We start from the raw sequence: 25,235 nt of genomic DNA, 5'->3' as shown, positions 1-25,235 counted from the left end.
CCAGCATTTTGTAGAACTGAAATGTTGATTGAATGAATAAACAAACGAAGACATAAGTGAACAAATGACTCAATTAAATGTCACAATGTAACCATCTTTACTTTTTCCTCCTGTTTAATTTAATAGGTAAATGTGTTAAAGAATGGCTATTTGGATCTCCTTTCCTAGCTTAAAGATAACTGAGAGAAATGGTCTTCAGCTATTTCTATCTAACTCCTTGTTGTATGAAGTATTTAGTACCCACAGTTAGTTCCCAAGGGTTCTCTGGCATCTGGGATTCAAAGTAATTTATCTTCAACTATTGTTATCTGTCTGCTGACCTCCCTCTGTTATAGTAGAGAACCTTGGATCAGGATAAGTCTCTGAATCTGTCGGGCTTCCCACAACTGTAATTATTTCTTTCCTAGTTATGAATCATTGCTCAGAAATCTTTGTGACACCTGCTTTCTAATTAGCTTATGTAATATTTACTTACTGGGAATACAGAATAATACTAATGGAGCTTCTATTCTGTGCTTCAATTTTATCTTGTATCTTTATTCTGGATCAAATTAGAATAAATGAAATAGTGAATGAATGAACGAATCCATCAATCAGCCCTTACAAATATCCCCTGTTGTCACAGTACTTGATTTTTGTACCCTGCATCTTATATATACATTTGTCTAATCTGGTGAGGGGAAGGGGAATAACAAAACGCTGAAACAAGAACGCAGGATGACCCATTGCAACAAGGATACCCACAGGACAGTATATTGGAAATGAACTTTACAACTTTGGAGGGGAGAAGGGAGGGGAGAGAGGGGAGAGGAGAATTGGAAGTTGGGGAGGATGTGGGACAACATGTGGAAGGGGTAACAATGACCGACAAGTAATATACTCATTGCCTTACTCATATAACAGTAACCCCTCTGCACAGCATCTTTACAATAAAATAAAATAAAAAAATAAAAATAAAAATTACTGCTTGGGGCCAGTGGCTTATACCTGTAATCCTAGCTATACTGAAAGCTGAAATCTGAGGATCACAGTTTGAAGCCAGCCCAGGCAGGAAAGTCAGTGATACTCTTATCTACAGTTAACCACCAAAAAAGCTGGAAGTAGAAGTATAGTTCAAGTGGTAGAAGACTAGTCTTGAGCAATAAGAGTTTAGGGACAGTGCCCAGGCCCTTAGTTCAAACCCTGGGACCAGAACAACAACAACAAAAAAAACCACCCAAAACTATACACCAAAGGTAATTATGGCAACTTGGTCCAAAAAAAACCCACATTTAATATGATTTTATATTTTGTTTAATTTTTTAATCATTTCATTAAAGTAATGATTTTATACTTGATATTAGTTTATAATTTGTATTAATTGTATTTTATATTAATATCTGTCAGGTGTTTAATATTTAATTACATTTAAATTATCTACTAGAGAACACATGGATTATCATAATAATCAGCTAATCAACATATATTTCTGGAGTGCTTGCCACAAAACTGTACAGTTCAATGTAATATGAGCATCTGCGAAGCACATGCCATGGAAATGCTAAATGGATTTTTCAAGTGTTCTTGATGTCCTTCCCCTTGGTCTACACAAGTCCAGCATGAGATAAAAGATTAATAACATCTACAAGCAAAACTGTTTTTGGAAAATCCACAATAAAACTCCCTATAATTTTCTGAATTATCTGATTAAATCCAAAAAAGAAAGCTTCCCTATCACCCAGTGGGTAAAGATACAGGTTTCAAGGTGCACCAATCAAAATTTCAATTCAGGTCCTGTGCAGCCTCAGGCAAGAGGTCTGGATAAAGACTGAACTTGTAAGTGAGGCAGACCTGACCCCTTCATCCTACATCTCCATCCCACACACTCTGCTCTCCAAACCCAATGGGGTTTTCACATCAGGTCTTCAACAAGGATGTTTAGCCTCTGCCTATCAAAGCTACTTTCTCAAGCCTCATCCTTTCCCCTTCACAGATTATTTTACTTTATAATGATGTCTTTATCTGTGAGTCTAGTTACTGTCCTCCCCTCTGGAAGTTCGACACTGTACTCCCAGCCCTCAGAATAGTTCCTGACACATAATAGATAGACCCTTACTTACAAAGTATCAGTTGAGTTAATGACAGCTGAACTTCCACGCTCTAATCTATTCAATAGAAAAGTAAGAGTGGAATAAGGTTATACATAAAAAGTGGTGTCAAAGAAAACATTTTTTTTTCTTTTTTGCTGGTCGTGGGGCCTGAACTCTGGGACTAGGCGCTGTCCCTCAGCTCTTCAGCTCAAGGCAAGCGCTCTACTACGTGAGCCATAGCGCCACTTCCGGCATTTTCTGCCTATGTGGTGCTAAGGAATTGAACCCAGGGCCTCATGCATGCGAGGCAAGCACTCTACCACTGAGCCACCTTCCCAGCCCAAGAAAACATTTTAAAACAAGAGAAATGATAACTCTCACACAAACATACATGTCAAAGATTTTATTTACTAATAAATTTAGAGAAGAAACCTATTAGCTAAGAACTGGTTTAAAGGAGAACTTAAAGAACATTTTTAGTAATTTTTAGTAATATTAAAATAAATTTGTAAATGGTCACAAAACTGGCATTTCAATAAGGTAGGAGAGAGGGGTAGGTATCTCTTCACCAAAAGGATTTTATGTTCATATTTATGGAAAAGAATTATTTAAATGATCACCTTTTACCAATTAATCTTATTACCTACTGAGTTGTAAAGAGTCTAATCTAAGTCAAATTCAGAAACTCTCTGGAGACTCCAACATTCCACTGAATGATTATCCAGTAAAATCTCTGTGTGTGTGTGTGTGTGTGTGTGTGTGTGTGTGTGTGTGTCTGGGGTCTTGAACTCAGGGCCTGGCTGTGTTCCTGAGCTCAAGGATGGTACTTTTGGCTTTGTGGGTAGTTAATTAGAGATAAGTGTCTCACAGACTTTCCTGCTCAGGCTGGCTTTGAATCACAATCATTAAATCTCAGGATTGCAGGAGTAAGCCACTAGTGCCTAATTTAGGAAAGTAATCTTTTGGTTGTTGCAAACCTTAATTTTTTTTTTTTTGGATTGTCATTATCTCCTCTTCTGTCCAAAATGATCACAAATAAAATTATTCACAAAATAAGGCTGGTCTTATTAGCTTTGGCCTAATTATTTTATATTAGTTCAGCAAGCACATCATTTACCACATAGACCACCTTAAGATTATATGGCTAGCAGCTTTCATAAAAAAAAAAATCTAAGATCAGTTGGGTGCCAATCTTAATTGGCAAAATGGCCTGCACCTATCACAGCAGCTTCATGGGAAGCAGAGACTGGAAGGATTGAGGTTCCAGGGCAGAAAAGCTTTCAAGATACCACCTACACAGCGGGACACTGGATGCAGTGTGCAGGCCTGTGATCTCAGTGAAGATGAGAGCTTAAACATAGATAGACCACAGTTCCAGCTTGCCCTTGGTAGGAATAAGACCCTGCCCTTAAATAACCAGTGAACAACAGGGCTGGAGATGTGGCTCAGTGGTATCATGTCAGCCTAGCAAGCAGAAAACCTCCAATACCAAGAAAAAAAAAAGAGAGAATCTAAGATTGAACTTTTAAATTCTCTTATTATTTAGTATCATGAGGCTAGGGAATCAAGGCCAAGAAACTTTATTCTTCAGATTTCAATTGCAAGACCTGTATAATAGGGCATTTTCTTTATTTACAAGATTCTTGGAGGATGTGATCTTTCTTACCATCTGTAAGAGTAATAATCTATTAGCCATGTATGAGACTAGTGTTTCTTGGAGAATGTGGTAAGCATTAGCTCTGTAAGGAAACTAAGTCATGAGGGTATCAGAATAAAGAAAGGGCAGAAAGTGAACTCAACAGATCAATAAGGTTATTCAGGAGTGAAGCCTGGGGAGACCAAACCTCCTTCAGCATGGCTGAAGGGGAAATGGTGTTCCCCCCTCCCCCGCCTTCACCACTAGAGCTCTTTAAATATTAGGCAGAGAGTGAAGTCAGTGGTGGGGTAGGGAGGGGAAGCCGGGTGAGATGGAAGTGGGGTGGGTGAGCAGGGTTATTTTGAGTGAGGAGTTTCAAGTTTTCAAAAGCATCTGTGTTCATCAGGGGCATCAGCATCAGATGCAGCCTTGGTCTCAGGCTCTCTTCCAAGACCACATTGGTCCATTTCTTCAGGGGGAAGGGGAGAGGACATGATTCAGAGGGGGTAAGCAGCAAGGTCAGTTCTAAGATAAGGCTGTCAGGGAGGAAGGTGAGTGCTTTAGGTTAAGTCACTTTCCAACAAGCTCCAGAAGCCCATACAGGTTCATCCTGATTCAATAAACATCATTCTCAAACCTGAAACACCAGGCAAGGCCTTGATTGCCTAAGTGATTTTTTTCCAATTTATATGTTAGTATAAGAATAGATTCTTACTGAAACTCTATGCAAACTGCTAGAAGTGAAGGTAAGGTGACTCAAAAGTTTCTGAATTTGAGAGAAGGGGGAAGCATTTTTTAAGTATTAAAAGTTCAATTTTCTGGGGACTTCAGGAATATCTGATTTATATAAGCACTTATTTATCTCTCTAAACTAATCAAGACAGAGCTCTTTTTTTTTGTTTTGTTTTGGTCAGTCATGGGGCCTGAACTCTGGGACTAGGCACTGTCCCTCAGCTCTTCAGCTCAAGGCGAGCGCTCTACTACTTGAGCCATAGTGCCACTTCCGGCATTTTCTGCTTATGTGGTGCAGAGGAATCGAACCCAGGGCCTCAGGCATGCAAGGCAAGCACTCTACCACTGAGTCACCTTCCCAGCCCAAGACAGAGCTCTTTTGAGAACTTTTTGATTTAATGTGCTAAGGCTAACTGAAGAGAACTTTCCACTTGGCCATGAAAGGTAGTAGGCTTTTTGAATTACAGATACACAGACATTTGGACACAGGGAGCATATAGACCCCACAATTTTTAGCCACATATGAAAAGCATACACAGAAACACTAAATCCTACCAGTACTCTCTTGCTTTGTGGTCATGAAATTCCTAGTTGGGGTGAGCTAAAAAATAAACAGACTAAGAGACTGTATTCTCCACTGACTTTCAACCCAACTGGAAATAGAACTCTTTATAACATTAATCCATCCACAGCAATCACCTAATTCCCAATCACTGAAGCTATCAACAGGAAATAATTTATCATGTGTAAATGAACCAAAAGAGAAAAGCAAATTAATAGAGGGTAGAATTAAAATTAAAAAAAAAAAAAAAGATTCAACGAAGTTTTGTCCATACTTTGAATTCACCATGGGAGCTAAGAATTATGTGCCTGGGAGATGAACCTCCTCTCCTCTCCTCTCCTCTCCTCTCCTCTCCTCTCCTCTCCTCCTCTTCTGTTCTCTTCTTTCTCCCCTCTCTCTCATTTTTTACTCTCTCTCTCTCCCTACCCTCCATCCCTACTCAGTTGTGGAGCTTGAACTCAGGGCTTGGGGGCTGTCCTTGAGCTCTTTTGCTCAAGGCTAGCACTCTACAACTTTGAGCCACAGTGCCACTTCTCGTTTTCTGGTAGTTAATTGGAAATAAGAGTCCCACAGACTTTCCTTCCTCTGCTGGCGTCTGAGTAGCTAGGATTATAGGCATGAGCCACCAGAGCCCAGCCTCTCTTTTATTTTCTCTCTTTTCTTTTCTTTGGGGTAAGAGGTATGCATAGTTAAATAGTTCCAATCACAGGTGTGTTCATGATCTCAGGTGTTAGTCTCAGCATCGGTTAGCCTTATTATCTCAAGAATCATTGATGTACAAAATAATATTTATTGAAACAAACTCCACAAAGTGGGAACAAGAGTTTTTTTTCTTTGTTGCTGTTTTTGTTTTTATTTCCCTTTGTCTTGTTTGTTCGTATATCCGTCTTTGGGAGGGGAAAGGGGGCACAGAAAGGGAGGGTCAAATGGTGAACAAATGCAGCAGTGGGACTCACTAGACACTATGTTGAAAATGAACTATATAACTTGTAGGTGGGATGGGAGGGGGAAAACTGGGAGTGAGGGAGGAAGGGATGGCATTGTCCAAAAAGAAATTTGTTTTTTTTTTTTAATCTGATTTACACTATAATCCCTCTGTACACCGTCTTTACTATAACAATAAATGAATTAAAAGATAAAAACGAGTGATTGGCACCTGAGGGGTAGTCCAGTTCTTCCTGGATTCCAAGATAGTAGCAGTGACTGTTGCTTTAAGAGGTTTTGGTCAAAGATGGGCACCAGTCCACATTAGCTCAAGGTGTTCCACGTTATCTCAGGCTGTTGGTGGCATCTGGTCATGATAAGAAAGCACTGTCTCTTTGAGGAACAGTTTCTTCTTTTGTTACATGATGCTTGTCATTAGTGCTGTCTTTTGGAGAATCCCAAAGTGAGTTGGATGGGGGCTGGGAGAGTCAGGGGGAAAAAAGGTTAAAGAGGCAGAAAAGGTGCAATAAAGCCAAGTATGCTGGTGTCCAGGGCCTTCCTTCAGTATGAGTTCTGGGAATTATATATAAGTAACATTAGTACTAATCATGTTGACCCATAAATGTTGGGCATTTAGATCTTTTGGTGATATAAGGAATATCTAGAGATAACTCTGTGCGCATGTGTGTGTGGCGGGGGGAGGTGGGCCCAGGGGCTTGAATTCAGGGTCTGGGTCCTCAGAGTCCCTGGGCTTTTGTGCACAGGGCTAGTGCTTTACCACTTGAGCCACAGCTCCATGTCTGGCTTTTTGGTGGCTAACTGGAAATAAGAGTCTTTCCTGACCCAGCTGGCTTCAAAACACAATGCGCAGATCTGAACCTCCAGAGTAGCTAGGATTATAGGTGTGAGCCATTAGTGCCTCTTTTGTTTTGCTTTTTTTGTTTTACTATAAAGTATGACTGATTATAACTAGGGGTAGGGTTTTAAGCATACATGTTTTATTTATTTCAGAATCAAAGATCTCTCTAGTTATTAAGAATGTGTGTCTAATTTCTTCCAATTTAAAAGAAGAGTAACAATATTAGCAGTTTGTCTTGAAATTATATATCTACCTTAAAAATAAAATTACCTTAGTGCAACCTTATTTCATATTACTGCTATTAGAAATGACGTTTTTCCTTGGGTTAGAATTTTAAGCTTAAATGAACACACATTGATGCTATGTTTTTGTGTGTGAAAAGAATTAAAGCACTAGAATATAGACTTACAAATAGGATGATGTGGGAAGTAAATTGAACCTGTGAAATCTTCAGCGCCCAGACTTGGAATTGCTTGGAGTTAAACTTATATTCTGTGAACTCTTCTTTTTCTTAGGAATCTTAAGTTTGTTACAACGGGGACTGATTCCTCCAACAGCCAGGATCACCTGGCAAAATCCACCGATCAAACACAAAGCAATTTCTCTGCATAGTTTTAAGGAAGCACACAAGGTCACACCTACAGGTAAGACAAGACACTCTTCGTCAGCTTTTGCTGGGATTTCACAGAAACTCACTCCCCCTAACCTAGCCTTCTCATAGCCAACTTTTATTCTCAATAATAGGATGAGAAGAAAGTTGTAAGTATTGAGTTCCACTTCAGTGAATAAAATAACCTCAGTATATATGGAGAGTCAGTGTTCTGTGTGTGTGTGTGTGTGTGTGTGTGTGTGTGTGTGTGTGTGTGTGTTATGTGAGGAGGTTGATATCTGCAAAAGGCTTGCAGTTTGGTTTGAGAAGCAAGGCAGATGTAATAAAGTTATGCAAGTAATCATTAAAAGCACAACAGGATAAATGTCAGTCAGATGTGGAAGACCAGTGCTATGGAAGTTCAGAGGAATGACTACCAATGGATCAGAGAATAGAAGGCAGCTTGGGAGAGGATGAAGCTGGATTCTGCCAGGAGACTCCTACACAAGAATCTCATGAGCTGCAGGACCTCAGGCAAACCCTTTACTTCCTCTGGGCCTCAGCTTTCTGTTATAGAATGAGGCACTTGGGGCTAAATTAATTTATCTGTTTAATAAATATGTATTAAAGTCTTGCATTTCAAAGTTAGCATTTAGGTACTAGATATCCAACAGAGGGTGAGTTAGATAACATTTTTGTGATTCTGGTGCTTCTATTCTAGTGGAAGATCCAGCCATAAGTAGGTAAGTAAATGAGAATTTAGGCTAGAGACCTAAATGTATGATTTAGAGAGTGAGAGTGAGGGGCAAAGTCAGGGAACGTCTTTCAGAAAGATACAAACCTTGAGCTGATAAGGAAAAGCCAGTCATTTAAATCTCTAGGGGAAAATATTCTAGGTACAGACCAGGACAGGAACAAAGGCTCCAAGGACTAAGAAGTATATGAGGAAGAAAGACAGGACATAAACAAGGGAGAGAGGGGAGAGATCAGACTGGAAAGATGGAGAGAGATGGCATGATGTAGGCTACAGCAGAAACTATGCCTTGCCCTCAAGGTTGGTTCTTCCCTTCTAAGTTAATATGGTTATGGGTAGGAACTAGTCAGCTTGATTAACTATATTTCCCAGTCTTCCTTGCAGCTGGAAATACCATGAGACCCAATTCTGAGGAGGCAAGCATTAAGCAAAAAGAGAAAGTTCTGGGTTAGAACTCCCTTTTTCTCCTCTCTAGCTAGCTGGGATGTGAATCTGACCATAAGAAATGGGCAAACACTTTGAAGCCATCATGTTCAGGCTGACAGAGGTACCAGCTGATGATCTGCCTTTTGATTGTATATGAGACAGAGAAAAAAAAAAACCCTTTAATTTGCTTAAACCACTCAGTGCAAGGCAAGATAGACTAGGGACATGGGAAATGAGAGCAAAAACCAAGGACTTAGAAACCAACAATGTATTAATGTATAGCCTAATTAGGAGTGTACAAACACACAGGTGGGCATAGTGATCAATGCCTGTAATCCCAGATACTGAGGATGCAAAGATTGTGAAGATCACAGTTTGAAGCCAGCTGGGCAGAAAGTTTAGCAAGGCACTCCTTTCAATAAATAAGACAGGTGGGATGTACACATTTGTAATCCCTGTATGGTGGTACATACAGCTAGTATAGGCATGGGTAGAAGGACTGAGGTCTGATGATCATCCCAAGAAAAAGCATGAGGGCTGGGAAGGTGGCTCAGTGGTAGAGTGCTTTCCTTGCATGCATGAGGCCCTGGGTTCGATTCCTCAGCACCACATAAGCAGAAAAAGCTGTAAGTGGTGCTGTGGCTCAAGTGGTAGAGCGCTAGCCTTGAGCTGAAGAGCTGAGGGACAGCGCCCAGGCCCAGAGTTCAAGCCCCATGACCGACAAAATAAAATAAAATAAAAAAGCATGAGACCCTATCTGCAGAATAACTTTTCAAAAAAGCTCTGGTGAAATGGCTCCAATGGTAGAATGCTTGTCTAGCTAACATAAGACCCAGAGTTCAAACTCCAGTACCACCAAAGGAAATGTATAAGCACCATTTTTTTGTCCTTTAAGCTTTATGCATTTTTACAGTAACATTAGTAAAAAAGATGGCTTCCCCACTTTATCCCTGCTCCAATTGGATATTGTGCCCTAGGATCCAGCACGAATACCTTCAAACTGCTGGGTACCCTCCCTCACTTGATCTGATAAAAGTCACAAGAAGTATAAGCCTATGTGGGAAGGACTAGAATTAACCTCTTTCTCAGACTTACTATCTCTGGCAGCTGATAATGATGGGGTTGTACCAGGTTCCTAGAAGAATGGGAACTACAGATCCTAAGGCATGTTCCACAGGATCCCTTTCTCACATCTAGCATTTACATCTTTCCCATTCGTCCAGGCCTGGCCTTGTGGTGTGTTTGTGTTTTCTGCTTTACTTGCTGAATCAATCTCTGATTGATTCTGTACAAGTGGAATCCAAAGAAAGCCAGAATAGTCATACTTTATCACATAAAACAGACTGATTCCAAGTTAGTAAAAAGAAATAGGAAAGGTCCTTTTATGATGATAATATTAAGAAAATAGTAATTCTAAATATACAGTGATCCCTCACGTATGGTGGGAGTTATGTTCCAGAGACACCCTCCCCCCCCCATGATAGGTGAAAATCCCTGAGTAGCAGCATTAGAGAGTCGTCCCTTCACGGATTTTCACCCATCACCAGGGTCTCTGAACTGTGACTCCTGCAGTATGTGAGGGATCACTATTATGCTTTTTTTTTAAATCACGACACAGTTAAGCTGCAGTAAGTGCATCATGAGATAGCTAGGGACAACTGTATGCACATATGTGTATACACATGTATGCATACACACACATATACCTTATATCCACATATATTACATGTACACATATGCATGTGTTAAATATGTTAAATATACACATACATATGTATGTATACACACACATATACCTTATATCCACATATATTACATGTGCACATATGCATGTGTTAAATATGTTAAATATACACATACATATATGTATATGTACACATATACCTTATATCCACATATATTACATGTACACATATGCATGTGTTAAATACGTTAAATATACACATACATATATGTATACGTACACATATACCTTATATCCACATATATTACATGTACACATATGCATGTGTTAAATACGTTAAATATACACATACATATATGTATACGTACACATATACCTTATATCCACATATATTACATGTACACATATGCATGTGTTAAATACGTTAAATATACACATACATATATGTATACGTACACATATACCTTATATCCACATATATTACATGTACACATATGCATGTGTTAAATACGTTAAATATACACATACATATATGTATACGTACACATATACCTTATATCCACATATATTACATGTACACATATGCATGTGTTAAATACGTTAAATATACACATACATATATGTATACGTACACATATACCTTATATCCACATATATTACATGTACACATATGCATGTGTTAAATACGTTAAATATACACATACATATATGTATACATACACATATACCTTATATCCACATATATTACATGTACACATATGCATGTGTTAAATACGTTAAATATACACATACATATATGTATACACACACATATACCTTATATCCACATATATTACATGTACACATATGCATGTGTTAAATATGTTAAATATACACATACATATATGTATACACACACATATACCTTATATCCACATATATTACATGTACACATATGCATGTGTTAAATATGTTAAATATACACATACATATATGTATACACACACATATACCTTATATCCACATATATTACATGTACACATATGCATGTGTTAAATATGTTAAATATACACATACATATATGTATACACACACATATACCTTATATCCACATATATTACATGTACACATATGCATGTGTTAAATATGTTAAATATACACATACATATATGTATACACACACATATACCTTATATCCACATATATTACATGTACACATATGCATGTGTTAAATATGTTAAATATACACATACATATATGTATACACACACATATACCTTATATCCACATATATTACATGTACACATATGCATGTGTTAAATATGTTAAATATACACATACATATATGTATACACACACATATACCTTATATCCACATATATTACATGTACACATATGCATGTGTTAAATATGTTAAATATACACATACATATATGTATACACACATATACCTTATATCCACATATATTACATGTACACATATGCATGTGTTAAATATGTTAAATATACACATACATATATGTATACACACACATATACCTTATATCCACATATATTACATGTACACATATGCATGTGTTAAATATGTTAAATATACACATACATATATGTATACACACATATACCTTATATCCACATATATTACATGTACACATATGCATGTGTTAAATATGTTAAATATACACATACATATATGTATATATACCCAGTATCATACATATGCATACATATTTGTGTGTGTATGTTATACCCATTATACATGTATACATATATACCCAATATTAGTCCCCAATATTATATACCATTTTAGTTGGGGACTGTCACGCACCGCTTTTAGCAAGGGATTACCCACAGACAAAATTGAGAAATAGCAGAGTTGAATGCACCCTAGAAACAAATACTGTATGGAACATCTACAGAATAGTCCATCCAATGGCTGATTATACAGTTACCTTATCAGCACATGGAACATTCTCCAGGTCGCAAAGCAAGTCTCAAACATTAAAAAAAAGAATTAAAATAATCAGAAACATTCCTAACCATAGCATTAGAGAAAAACTCTGAAAGCTCTGCAGTGCATGGAAATTGAACAATTTATATTTGAACAACCAACGGAATTCTACCCCAAATTCTACCCGGAAAAACTCTGGAAGCTATGAAGTACATGGAAATGAAACAATTTACATTTGAACAACCAATGGAATTCTACCCAAATTCTTCTAGAAAATAGGAAGAAAAATGTTTGAGATCATTTTATATAGTCAAAAATTCTCTGATGCCAGCCAGGTGCCTGAGGCTATAATCCTAGCTACTCAGGAGGCTGAGATCTAAAGATTGTGGTTTGAAGCTAGCCCATGCAGGAAAGTTCATGGGAGTCTTATCTGCAATTAACCACCAAAAAAAAATTAAAAAGCCAGAAGTGGAGCTGTGGGTCAAGTGGTCGAGTGCCCAAGCTCTGAGTTAGAGCCTCAGCACCAGCATAATAAAACAAAACACCCTGATATCACAAGAGAAGCAGACATGGTGGGGGGGGAGGGGAAGGGGGAGGAGGGGAAGGGATAGGAAGGGGAAACAAAGGAGGAGGCCACAATGCTTGATAAGAAATGTACTCACTATCTTGCCCATGTAACTGTAACCCCTCTGTACAGTATTTTCACAATAAAGAATAAAAATAAAAAAATAAAAAAAGAGAAGCAGACAAAATAACTACAGCCTAAATTCTTCCATAGCAAATGGAATCTGGTATGATTTTCAAATATTTTTACTTGTTCTGTGTGTGTGTGTGTGTGTGTGTGTGTGTGTGTGTGTGTGTGTGTGTGTGTGTGTGTGTGTGTGTGTGTGTGTGCGCGCGCGTGCCCTGGGGCTTGAACTCAGGGCCTTCAGATTTCAAACTCTTAAGTTGCTAGGATTACAGGTGTGAGCCATTGGTACCTAACTGTATTATCTTTAAAAAAAAAAATACCATGCGATTACCAGTTCTAGTGGCTCATACCTGTAATCTTAGCTACGTAAGAGGTGGAGACTTGGAGGAACATGTTCAAAGACAACCTGGACAGAAAAATCCACAAGACTCTTTTTTTTTTTTTTTGGTGTGTGGGGGAGGGTGGTCTGGTTGTGGAGCCTGAACTCTGGGCCCGCATAGATAAGTAGAATTACAAGCATACGCTACCAATGCCCAGCTCCCTGAACTTTTATTTGCCTCCAAATTGTGTTTATTATGTCACTATTTTTAAAGTTATCTGGTCAATATATTGATAGTAAGATTATTCTTTATTCATCTCTAGCTACATATAAGTTTTTTTTTTTTACCTTTTATTTTGCAGATATGCTTTTTTTTGGGGGGGGGTTCCAGTCGTGGGCCTGAACTCTAGGTCTCAGCTCTTCACCTCAAGGTTAGCACCACATAAGCAAAAAGAAAAAAGCCAGAAGTGGTGCTGTGGCTCAAGTGGTAGAGTGCTAGCCTTGAGCAGAAGAGCTGAGGGACAGTGCCCAGGCCCAAAGTTCAGGCCCCACGACCAGACCCCCCCACCAAAAAAAAGAAGGCAGAAGTGGGGATACAGTTTGTGGCAGAGGGTAGAATACTAGCCTTGAGGAAAAAAAAAACCTCAGGGACTGTACCCAGGCCTTTAGTTCAAGCCCCAGAACTGTTACACACACACACACACACACACACACACACACACACACACACACACACACACACAGAAAAAAAAGGCTGAAAATGTGCCTGTGGCCCACTTGAGGCAGTCAAAACTAGGGCTTCAAAACAGGACTCTGGACTACATCCTAACAACCCTTACTGGAATGCTGGTTTTTATCATGTTTGTCAATTCTTTCAAAGATTGTTGTTAGAGAACCAACAGAAAAAAAAAGGAATTGAGTTGAAGGAATTAAGATGAAAAAAACTTAACTGCTTTTACTCGATTAATCATTTATCTAAATTTTTTGTTCCCCTTCTTGAAAAGAGTAATCTAAGGATTTTTCTCCCTGGAGTATGCCAAGCACTGGCTGTTTGTAAAGGGGAGTGGAGTTTGCTGCAGGCGGCTAGGGAGATGGGATTGAAAAACCCTTAGCTAGCATGAAGGTCTCCCGCCCCATGCACTCAATATGTTCTCAAAAAGTGGTTGCTTGTAGATTTAATTAATTTCAAAAATAATCTTTATGGTGCCATGCACCTGTATTACTTCCCCAAGTCACTTAAAATTTTCAGTCATGTATTGTAAATAGCTATTATAAATAGTCTATCACATGCAACTCTATTAATTATCTTGTACATGAACTTGGGACTATTTCTATTCAAAGAAGCCTTAAAAAGCCAGGCATGGGTGGCTCATACCTGCAATCCTAGCTACTCAGGAGGCGGAGACCTGAGGATCACAGTTTGAAGCCAGCTAGGGCAGGAAAGTCTATGGGACTTGTCAACTTGTCCAATTAACCACCAAAAAGATGGAAATAAAGTTATAGCAGAAGTAATAGAGTACCAGCCTTGAGCAGAGAACTAAGGGACAGTGCCCAGACTCCAAGTCTAAGCCCCAGTACCAGCACATACACAAAAAACCTTATAGTGAAGTGTTTTGTAGGCCAACCATTACCTTCTAATTTGCCTGCTCTTTTGGATCTGCCTTTTCACATAGGCAGTTTGCAAAAGGCCAACTAACCTGGCATCTGATGGAATTATGGGACTCCCCTGCTTTGGCTTTCCCTTTTAAGTCCTTGGTCATTGATGGTTCATGGAATGGATGCGGGAAAGACTGACAGCTGGAGACAGTGCTATTTGACTTCCAGGGTGCAACCCTAAGAACATGCACCCTAGGCCTCCGTCCTTCTTTCTGAAAGAGGTAACATTGCCCTACCTCCATCCACAGCCCCCTTCAAGACAGTCCAGAAACCACCCCTGACTGTACCAGAAGATGCTTCCAAGAAGAAACCACAGCTAAAGGTATTCATATCTAACTTCAGAAAGGAAAACATTCTGATTTACAATATTACTTGTGAGATTATTTTTTAGGGGGGAGTATAATATCTGTATAGTATAGAGCAGCTGGAGCTGCTGCTGGGTGTTATATTCCATTGTGCTATATTGTTGTTTATGTTATGTAATGTTATGTTATACTTTGTTTTGTTGTGTTTTATGTTATACATTAACAGTGTTATTTTAATGTTTTCTGTTATGTTTCTGTGATGCTTGGGATAAAACCCAGGGCCTCCTATGTGCTAAGAAAGCTCTCTGTCACTGAGTTATATAGTTAGCCCCTGATTTTAGAAAGGGGGATTATTGTATCATTTGATGCCACTGTGACACTTATCAGTGAAATCTAAATCATTCAGTCCTGTCACATCATTGTGAGACTCACTAAGTGACTAAGTCAGCTGATATTAATACCTGGTCACAGTTCCAGGAGTCTAGGATATAAGAGCTATTGCTTACATGCAAATTTGTGTTGTACTGGGTGTGTCTCTGAAGTCTTGTGATTTTGTTTTTAAGCCTAGGCTAACAAGAAGGCCTCCACAAAGAAGAGGAAGGTGTTCTGTATTCTTTAACACTTGCACCCCTCACAGTACAATGTAATTCAATCCTGTGATGGCACCCCTAGTTTAAAGGTGGTGCACTTTTGTAGTAGGCTTTCTCATGCCCATGGGCCACAATCAGACTTGTGATCATTGAAACTTTTCACCACAAAAAGGAGATATCTGGCCATGTCATTTCTCAGCTTACCCAATGTGGTCTTGTTTTTGTTTATTTGTTTGTTTTCAGCTGCTCTCATAAAATAAATAAATAGAAACAGAAAAACAGAAAAAAAGAATTGCAGAGTGCCATCGAAGAAATTAAATCTAGCTGTGTCTCCACCGTCAATGGCTACCTGTTCTTCCTGGACCTTCACTTTCTAACACACAAATCTTCCTCAAGAGGCTCTCTGTATTTTTGGCACTGGTGGGCTGTTTCTCCTGAAAGAGATTTCCAGGCTGTTTATGTAGTAGCATACCATGTGATACCCCAGTTGCCAGGGAAAATATTTGTATTTCATGAAAAATGTGGGTAAAAAAAAATGTAAATGTGTAGATCCCAAGACAGACAGGCCTTCAGGCAGTGCTTGGCCAGCACCATTATTGTTTTAGATTCAGCTGTTTAACAGGCTGTGAGGTGGCCACGGGCTAATGTGCAGAATGGAAAGTCTGAGGAAGGCACCTGTTTTGATTCTCACCCTGTTTGGATGCGCAGATTCTACAGTTTCATAAAAGACATTCCTACAAGTAATACAAATATCATGACTAGGTTTTAGTCAGTATGCAGTTGGCCTCAAAAATATTTTTAATAATAACATTTTTTGAATGCTAATTAGCTCTCCTTTTAATCCCCTACTGCTAGAAGCAGTAATATTTAAAGACTGTGGTCCCAGATTGGTACAATATTTCTGAATTGGCTATTTAGTGTAGCTGTAATTATTCATATACTTGGTGGAAAATGGACTGGGCATGGAAGATAAGGTAAGTGAAAGATGGAACCTATAGAGATATAAGCCAGAGACTGCATAGACCTCTGAGACACCAGAGTCCACCACCAGCAAGAGTAGTGCTGTGTGAATTGTGCCTTGCCATCTGACTATACTTGTTTTTTGTCAATATTTACTTTGTCAAACTCTTTCCTCAAAGCATATGGGGCTTGGCAAGCCGAGCTCATTGTCTAGGGTGGGAAAGGTCTTTCTAATGATTAGCTCCTGCTTGTAGGGAAAGAGGGAACAGGCTGGCCCAGCAGGGAAAACAGGGAAAGGGAAGGGAGGGGGAGGGAGGCGATTGTAAGCCTTCTATTTGTTTTGTAAAATGGCCCTTGAGAGTCATTTTGATTTAAACCACGTCTTATTCTTCATTGTAGGGGAGAGGCAGAAGCATAACAGAATATCCTGAACAGGTTTGTAATTTGTGTGACTAGTTGAAATTTGGAATTTGTCACCTGATGTCCCTTGCTTTAGCTGCAGGGCAAAACTATGGGGTGGCAAGGGGTGGGGGCGGGGGGAGAAAGGCTGCCTGACAGCTGGGACAGCAACAAAAGTTCTTTTGGCTTCCTTTCCAAAAGAAATTGGATCATGCTTCAGGAAAAAAAAAAAAAAAATCCCACCATGGTTCACTTAAGGTGAAAAACCTCCCTTTTGCGGTGGATCTATAATCCAAACAAATGGCTCAGTAGCCTCAAAATGTGGTCAACTCACATCAGTGATCTGATTATTTATTTTGATTGAGGTTATAACCTCCACCAAAGAATTTCATTCTTTCAAAGTACATTTATCACGGAAAATGTTAAAAAATAAATTCAATTGTTCCCTAGCATGTGCTTCTATGTGTGCATGTGTACATGTGTGCGTACGCATCAAACAGGTACAAACCCAGCATTTGTAATTGGGGTGACCTAGGACATGAGACTTAAAATTTAAAGTTATGTCAACCACAGCTAGTAACAACACAAAAAAAGCTACAAAAATGTAGTAGTCCCCACAAAAGGCAAGCAGAAGCCATCAAGCAATGCTCCATTGGCTATAAACCCTGAACTTGAAACTGGAGCATGTTGGGTTCTTTTCCTGAGAGGAGATGGAATTAGATTTGGCAAGTCACTTAAACTCTCTGAACCCCATTTTTTCCCTCTGACTAGTGGGGTGACGCTGTTGCCTTTCTCATAATACTCCTGAAAGGACTAACTCGGTTCTTTTATGGGAGAGTGTTTTGAAAGTATAAAGCACTCTGGCCATAACTCAGTGGCTCATTTTAAAGAGTATTTTATAGCCTTTCTCTTCATAGTGATTTTCTTATCAGTAAAAATTTTAGAGGGAAGCCAGCTGCCAGTAGCTCACACCTGTAATCTAGCTACTCAGGAGGCTGAGATCTGCGGATCACGGTTAAAGCCTGCCTGAGCAGACAAATCTCTGAGGCTCTTCTTTCCAATTAAACTACTGGAAAGTAGTTTAAAAGCTGGAAGTGGATTTTTGGCGCAAGTGGCAGAGTGCCAGCCTTGACCGAAAAGAGCATGCAAGAGCCAGAGAACCTGAGTTCAAGCCCACGTACCAACACACACACACACACACACACACACACACACACACACACACACACACACACACGAAAATGACAACAAAGAGTTTCAGAGGCAAGTGAGCCACCTCCTTTCAAGGAAAGAGCCCACCTTTTGGGTACCCTTTTATGCCTACAGGTCTGTTACTAGATAGGACTGTGTTTACAATGATTGTAAACCGTCTTACTGAACCTCAACAAATTGCTTCTAAATAAAAATCAGTGCAATTAGATCTTCGTTCTCCTTCCATTGACTTCTTATTTTGAGGAAATTATGAAGCATATTTGCAAAGCTAGCTATGCACAAGTCACTAAACACCAGCCCTTCTGGCAACCCAGAGCCTCTGTGCAGTCATTACCCCTATGGAAAAGGGTTGATAGAGTGAGGCTTCAAACTCATTGCTCTTGGCTCATGCCAGGTTACAATCTTTTCCCTGTGGCCAGTTCGCCAAATACGACTACTACTGTCATGGCCACTGCTACTATTACTGTCTACAGCAACTAATACATACAGAGTACTTTCTCTGTTCTGGGCTCTGTTCTTGGCATCTTAAGTGGGTTACTTCACTTCATTTTTCCAACATCTCTATGCTATAGGTACCATGTTATTTTCATGTTACTGGGATACAGAGAGATTAAGTCATCAAGTAACTGAAATGACAGATCCAGTATAAAAACTAGACTAAATGACCCCAAAGCATTAGAAACATCTTCAAACCTCAATCATTTTTTTATGACAATCTTTCTAAAAATATATCACATCTCTGCCTACCTTATATAATTTAACATATTCTCTGGCCAATGTCATGTACAGAGATGATCGATTATTTCGGTATTTTTAAAATCACATCCTCTGATTTGTCTACTTGTATTAGCTCTAATGGTTACCAACCTCTTTCATTGTCTGGATTATTTAAACAAATAGCAAAAACTCGAGAAGTTGAAGTTTGAGTCTGTTAGGTTGATCCTAAGTTTTACAAAAAGTAAAACTATATTAGAGTTTATAACTTGTTATTTCAAGAATTTGAGGAATCTTTGCTTGATTTTTTGTCCAGTCCTGGGGTTTGAACTCAAGGCCTAGGTGCTATCCCTGAGCTTTTTTGATCAAAGCTAGCACTTTGCCACTTAAGCCACAGTTCCACTTCTGGATTTTTAGTGGTTAGCTAGAGCTAAGAGTCTCATGGACTTTACTGTCCAGGGCCAGCTTTGAGCCATGATCTTCAAATCTCAGTCTCCTGACTAACTAGGATTATAGGCATAAGACACTGGCATCCAACTTCTTTTTATTATCTCAAATCAGGTACCTAACAACTCCGTTAAGATTCTCTTAACTTTAATTAATATGGATAATTACTTTCACATGTAAAGCAAGTAAACAAATCTATTTACTAAATACAGACTACATTTGTAGTCTGTTTGCTTCTTGGGTGAGAGAGAGAAGAATGGGACTAAAATGAAAGAGGAAACCTCAGTTATCTATATCTATATCTATAGATATAGATATAGATATATATATGTGTGTGTGTATGTCCGTTTTATATTTATGTGTTTGTATAAGTCAGTTTTTATTTATTTTTTATCATAAATCTTAATATGAGTGTGCCTCATAGAAAGCAAGAATTAAAATGCATGAGGGAGTTTTTAATATTCTTCTCTGAATGTTTAAAACTTTTCCAAATTAAAATCCAAATTTAAGAAACAATGAGGAGAAAATCCTATTTTCTAAGCCAGACTCTATTGTAAAATTCCCTCTTGTATAAGAAGAAGACATTTGGATGGTACTGTTTTGGGGGATGGTTAGCAGGATTCATTTTAGTATAACAGGGTTAAAGAAGGGAGAAATGGGGAAGAGGGCAAAACATTTCTGCTCCTTGTGCGAGATAGGAGAAGTAAAGACACCAGGATATTTCGATATCAAGCTTGTAATCTCATTTAGTCCTTTGGATATTTTTTGCTATTGTTGTTTGTTTCTGCATATGTTTTTGTTTTGGGGACTGTGGGTTGAGCTCAGGGTCTTGTGCTCACTAGGCAAGCATTTGTGTTACACCTCCAGCCATTTTCCACCTACAGTCTCACTGTTTGTCCTGGGCAGGACTTAGATTGCAATCCCATCCCTAGGTCTTCTTTGCAGCGGGGATAGCAGCGGCTTACCAACACATTAGGATTATTTGTTGAGATGAAGATCCCATTCATTTTTTGCTCCGGCTGGCCTCTGACTTTAATCCTTCCAAACTCGGTCTCCCACAAAACTGGGATTATAGGCATGGGCTATCATGCGTCAACTTCTGTTTTCTCTCTTTCATGTCAAATTGTTATGTTTGAACAAAATGTTCCAGAACTTAAAATAAATATTTAAAGGTTTCCCAGATGATATATAATAGCAGTTTGGGTTTTAGCATATCTTGTCTGGTAGGGGAATGGCCTATCTCTTATAGTTGCTCCCTGGCAACTTTGTGTTATGGCACAATCTAGCAGAGTTTTTTGTTTGTTTGTTTTGTCTTTGTCATCCCTAAAAGGTTCGAAAGAGGGCAGACATTACTCTGATGACAAGAATGCAGCCTGGAACTATAATGTGAGATTCTAAAGCCAGAGCTAGGCAAGGTAGTACACAGCTATAATTCCACTGGAGGCAGAGGCAAGAGGATTGCAAGTTGGAGGCCAGTCCCAGCAAAGTTAGTGAGGAGACACTTATCTCAAAACTAAAATGAAAACAGATGGGCTGGCAGCACAGCTCAAGGATAGTGTGCTTGCCCACTATGAGGTAGACCCTGGGTTCATTCCCCAGTGCCCCAAAATGCAAATTCGAGGCTAGTTTTTCCTCTTTTAGACTTATTTTCTTTCATGAAACTCTATTTAAAAGTGAGGAAACAGAAGATAATGTATAAAAGGAAATGTACTCATTACCTGACTCATGTAATTATAATCCTTCTGTATATCACCTTTATAATAACAACAGAGTAAATAATAAATAAATAGAAACCCCATTTAAGGAATAAAAAGTGTATAAACTTTAAAAAAACTATTTTACCTATTTCATTAGGAATTACTATACTACCTACCTTCCTTTTTAGCATCAGCTTTTCAAAGTGAACTTAATTATATGGTTTTATTTGAAAAACAAGTATTTTCTTGCAAGATGCAATTGACTGAAGAAGGATTGTTTTTACAATCCTCACAGCACTGCCTAACTGCTCATTTTTATTGCCTGTGATTAATGATTTTACTCATGTATTCCAGAAAAAAGGTTAAATTATCAGCAAGCCATGAGATAATCTTTATTTTTTTAACTTTCTCTCTTTCATTTTACAAATTATGACCTGCTCATTCATGAGGAATTTGGAAAATTCTTGAAGGAGAAAAAAAGTACCAAAGTATACAAGAAATTTTTCATAACATCACAACTCTTGGGCATTAGCTAAGCTTTGCTTGTTCCTTTATTTAAATCTTATATGTTCAACTGTGGTTTTTACTCTCTTTACCTAACTTAACCCTTTACAGATATGAATTAGTACTCTAAAATATTTCAATGGCTATATAATATTCTATTATTATAATTTAATATATTAAAATATGCCATCATTTTCTTAGCCATTATCATATCATTCAACCTTGAATTATAAATGTCAGTGAACTCACATGATTATAGAAGAGTCTTGTGCTATAAAAGTGAATCCAAGTATCTATGAACTTAATTTTGTGTGTGTGTGGGTATGTTCTGGTACTGGGACTTTAACTTAGGGCCTGGACACTGTCCCTTAGCTTTTTCCACTCAAAGATAATGCTGTAATACTTGAGCTATACTCCCTCTTTCAGATTTTTGCTGGTTAATTGGAAATTAGAAGCTCATATAGACTTTCCTGCCTGGGCTGGCTTCAAACTACAATCCTCAGATCTCAGTCTCCTGAGTAGCTAGGATGACAGGCATGAGTCATTGACATTCAGCTTGAACTTAAATCTTAACACATTGATTCATTCATTCATCAAATCTTCCTTGACTTTATACTGTACCAGGCAGTGGGGACAGCAGAGAAAAGCAAACCAAGTCCTGGCCTCTTAAGACCTAGAGTCTAATAAGGGAGGCAGATAATAAAGAGACACCTAATGCCATGCCAGAGAATGATAAATCCTCCAAACAAAGAATAACAAAAAGAATCCTTATGCATCAAGATGGAACATTAAACAAATTCTGCAAGCATTCTTTAAGTAACCGATCATCAATAGACTTGTTCTAAACTAATTTTTTTTTGTAAAGATACTTGCAGTTACATGAGTAAGGTAATGAGTACATTTCCTATTGAGTGAGCATTGTTACCCCCTCCTTTGTTTTTCCCCTACCATCCCTTCCCTCCCTACCTCTCCAACTCCTCCCCTGCCCCCAAAAATACATTTACTCAGGAAAATCAGAATTCCAGGCTTTACTTTGGTAGCCTTTTCAAGCCTAGCCTTTGCTCCTTTGCCTACAGAGAAAATAATGGGGTATATTGGCTCAGGGATCAGGGAATGGGGTTGCTTGATTCTTAGCCTGTCAGGCTTCCTTTACATATCCCTGACAGGTTCAACCCATCCATAATCACTGTCCCAAGTGGTCCTCAATTGTGTCACATTCTCTCAGAGACTATTCAAAGGGTAGCAGAAAAGACGAAATCAATGCTGCAGTAAAGTAACATTGCCTCTAGAAAGGGAAATTTCACATTTGACTGAAAATAGACTCCATCTCTTTAAAACATCTTCCTGGTTCTGTTCTGTTTGATCTTCCATCAGAGTCGGATCTGTTTGTGTTTCTGTTCTGTGAAAGCACATCTATGGGTAGAGATTTTCTCCTCAACATGTGTTTTAGAGTTCAGCAAGAGTCATTTGAATAATGACACCTTTCAAAGCAATTGCAGAAATTATTTCTAGAAAATTGCTGCTGATCCAAGTGGCTTTTTATACTTAGTTTTCTTCCTTTATGCCTGCTCAATGAGTTCTCTATTTGTGCCTTTTATTCTCTTTATATAGATTAAAGAATCTGGGTCTTTTTCCTGTGGTTTGACCTCAGGGTTTCAAACTTGCTAGGCAGGTGCTCTACCATTTGAGCCCTTACCCTTTTTGCTTGGTTATTTTTGAGATAGGGTCTCACTTTTTGTCCAAGCCAACCTGGACTTTGATCTCCCTTTTTATACTTACCCCCCAAACTGGGATGCTATTTGGTTTTTTTCTATTGGGATGAGTCTCACTAGCTTTTTTCCCTGGATTGGCCTCAAACCCATGAGCCTCATGATCTGAACCTCCCATGTAGCTAGGATTACAGATGTGAGCCACCACAGCAATTCTTTGTTGATATCGCAGATGAGAAACTCAGATTTAAAGAGGGCATCAACTTGCCCAAGAGTGTGTAGCAAATAATGACAGAGTGTGGATTTGAACCCCGTTTAGGATTTCACTCTCAAGCTTTGTTCCCCTGAGCCCATACTTGTCTACTGAGCAAAAGGCAAGGTCCCCTGTTTTTGTTTGTGCAGGTTTTGGGGCTTGAACTCGGGACCTGGACACTGTCCTTGAACTTCTTTTGCTGGATTATTAAAGATCTGAGTCTCACAGACTAATCTTACCTGGGCTGACTTCAAACCACAATCCTCAGATCTCAGCTTCTTGAGCTGCTTGGGATTACGGGCATGGGCCATCAGACCCCAGCAAGATCCCCATGTTTTAAAATTCAGAACTGTGTTTATGTTGACTCTGAATCATGGTGAGGCCAGCTTCTATCTCTAAAAACCATGTATATCTCTTAGATAATTGTAGTCAGTTGAATACTGATATTTGTTTTTGTACAAAGATCAACACATCATGGCCATTTATCAAAACAAAAAAAAAAACAGGGTCAGATAAATGACATCCTGTTCTGACTCTATCTTTTGGGAACACTGTTCATTCTCTTAATGTAGGCTCTTATTTAGAATCATAATGTGCAGGAAGAACTTATTCTTTTCTGTTTGATAACAACCTATTCTTTGTTATTCTACATTAATAATACATGGGACTTTCATTCTGATGACTCCATAGATGCATACAGTCTACATTGAGCCAATTTATCCCATCTATTATATTCCTTTTATACATTGAAGTTACTTAGAATGACCAAAACTGAATATGTTTTGGTATTTGGATAATTGAACATTCAGTCTGTCTGAAGAAAAGTTATGTTCATTTTCTAAAGGTAAAGTCCTATCTTAATAGTTGAAACTACCACGGGAGATCTTGTTCTTAAACTATATCTGATTTAGGGATAGAGTTTAATTCTTCCTCTACATGCTGTCAATATAAATGAAATTTCATAAAGAAATTCTTTATCCTATGTGGTGATATATACTCAGAAGGCTGACACTGAAAGTCAAATTTGAAGCCAATCTGGGATACATAGTGAGGTCTTGTCAAAAAAACAAAAAAAAGCTTGGAAACATCTTCCTTTTTTCCTGATAGCATTGTGTGTGTGTGTGTGTGTGTGTGTGTGTGTGTGTGTGTGTGTGTGTGTGTGTAACACTGGGCTTTAACTCAAGGCCTGGGCACTGTCCCTTAGCTTTTTTTTTTTTTTTTGTCAGTTGTGGGGCTTGAACTCTGGGCCTGGGCGCTGTCTCTGAGCTCTTCTGCTCAAGGCTAGCACTCTACCACTTGAGCCACAGTGCTGTTTCCAGTTTTCTGGTGGTTAATTGGAGATAAAAGTCTCACGGACTTTCTTGCCCAGGCTGGCTTTGAACTGAGATCCTCAGATCTCAGCCTCCTGAGTGCCTAGGATTACAGGCATGAGCCACCAGCTCCTAGCTGTCCCTTAGCTTTTTTTTGTTCAAGACTAGTGCTCTACCACTGGACCCACAGCTCCACTTCTGGTTTTTGAGTAGTTAATTGGCAATAACAGTCTCACGGGAACTTTTCTGCCTGAGCTGGCTTCAAACCTCGATCCTCAGATCTCAGACTCCTGAGTAGCTAGAA

General features: G+C 38.7%; 1 protein-coding gene across 1 annotated transcript in view; it reads left to right on the top strand.

Annotated features, from left to right (window-relative positions):
- Iqch (IQ motif containing H) overlaps positions 1-25,235 on the top strand; it is a 219,227-nt gene that overhangs the window by 68,792 nt on the left and 125,200 nt on the right. The window contains exons 5-7 of the mRNA XM_042687745.1: positions 7,298-7,426; positions 15,080-15,153; positions 17,086-17,121. Coding sequence (XP_042543679.1) covers positions 7,298-7,426; positions 15,080-15,153; positions 17,086-17,121 — 239 coding nt within the window. The remainder of the gene's footprint in view (positions 1-7,297; positions 7,427-15,079; positions 15,154-17,085; positions 17,122-25,235) is intronic.

The sequence above is a fragment of the Dipodomys spectabilis genome, unplaced genomic scaffold, assembly GCF_019054845.1.
Source record: "Dipodomys spectabilis isolate Male_0828 unplaced genomic scaffold, ASM1905484v1 ptg000108l, whole genome shotgun sequence".
In the NCBI taxonomy this organism is placed as follows: domain Eukaryota; kingdom Metazoa; phylum Chordata; class Mammalia; order Rodentia; family Heteromyidae; genus Dipodomys; species Dipodomys spectabilis.
Note: the sequence above shows the minus strand (reverse complement) of the source record. Positions and strands in the feature narration are given on the sequence as shown.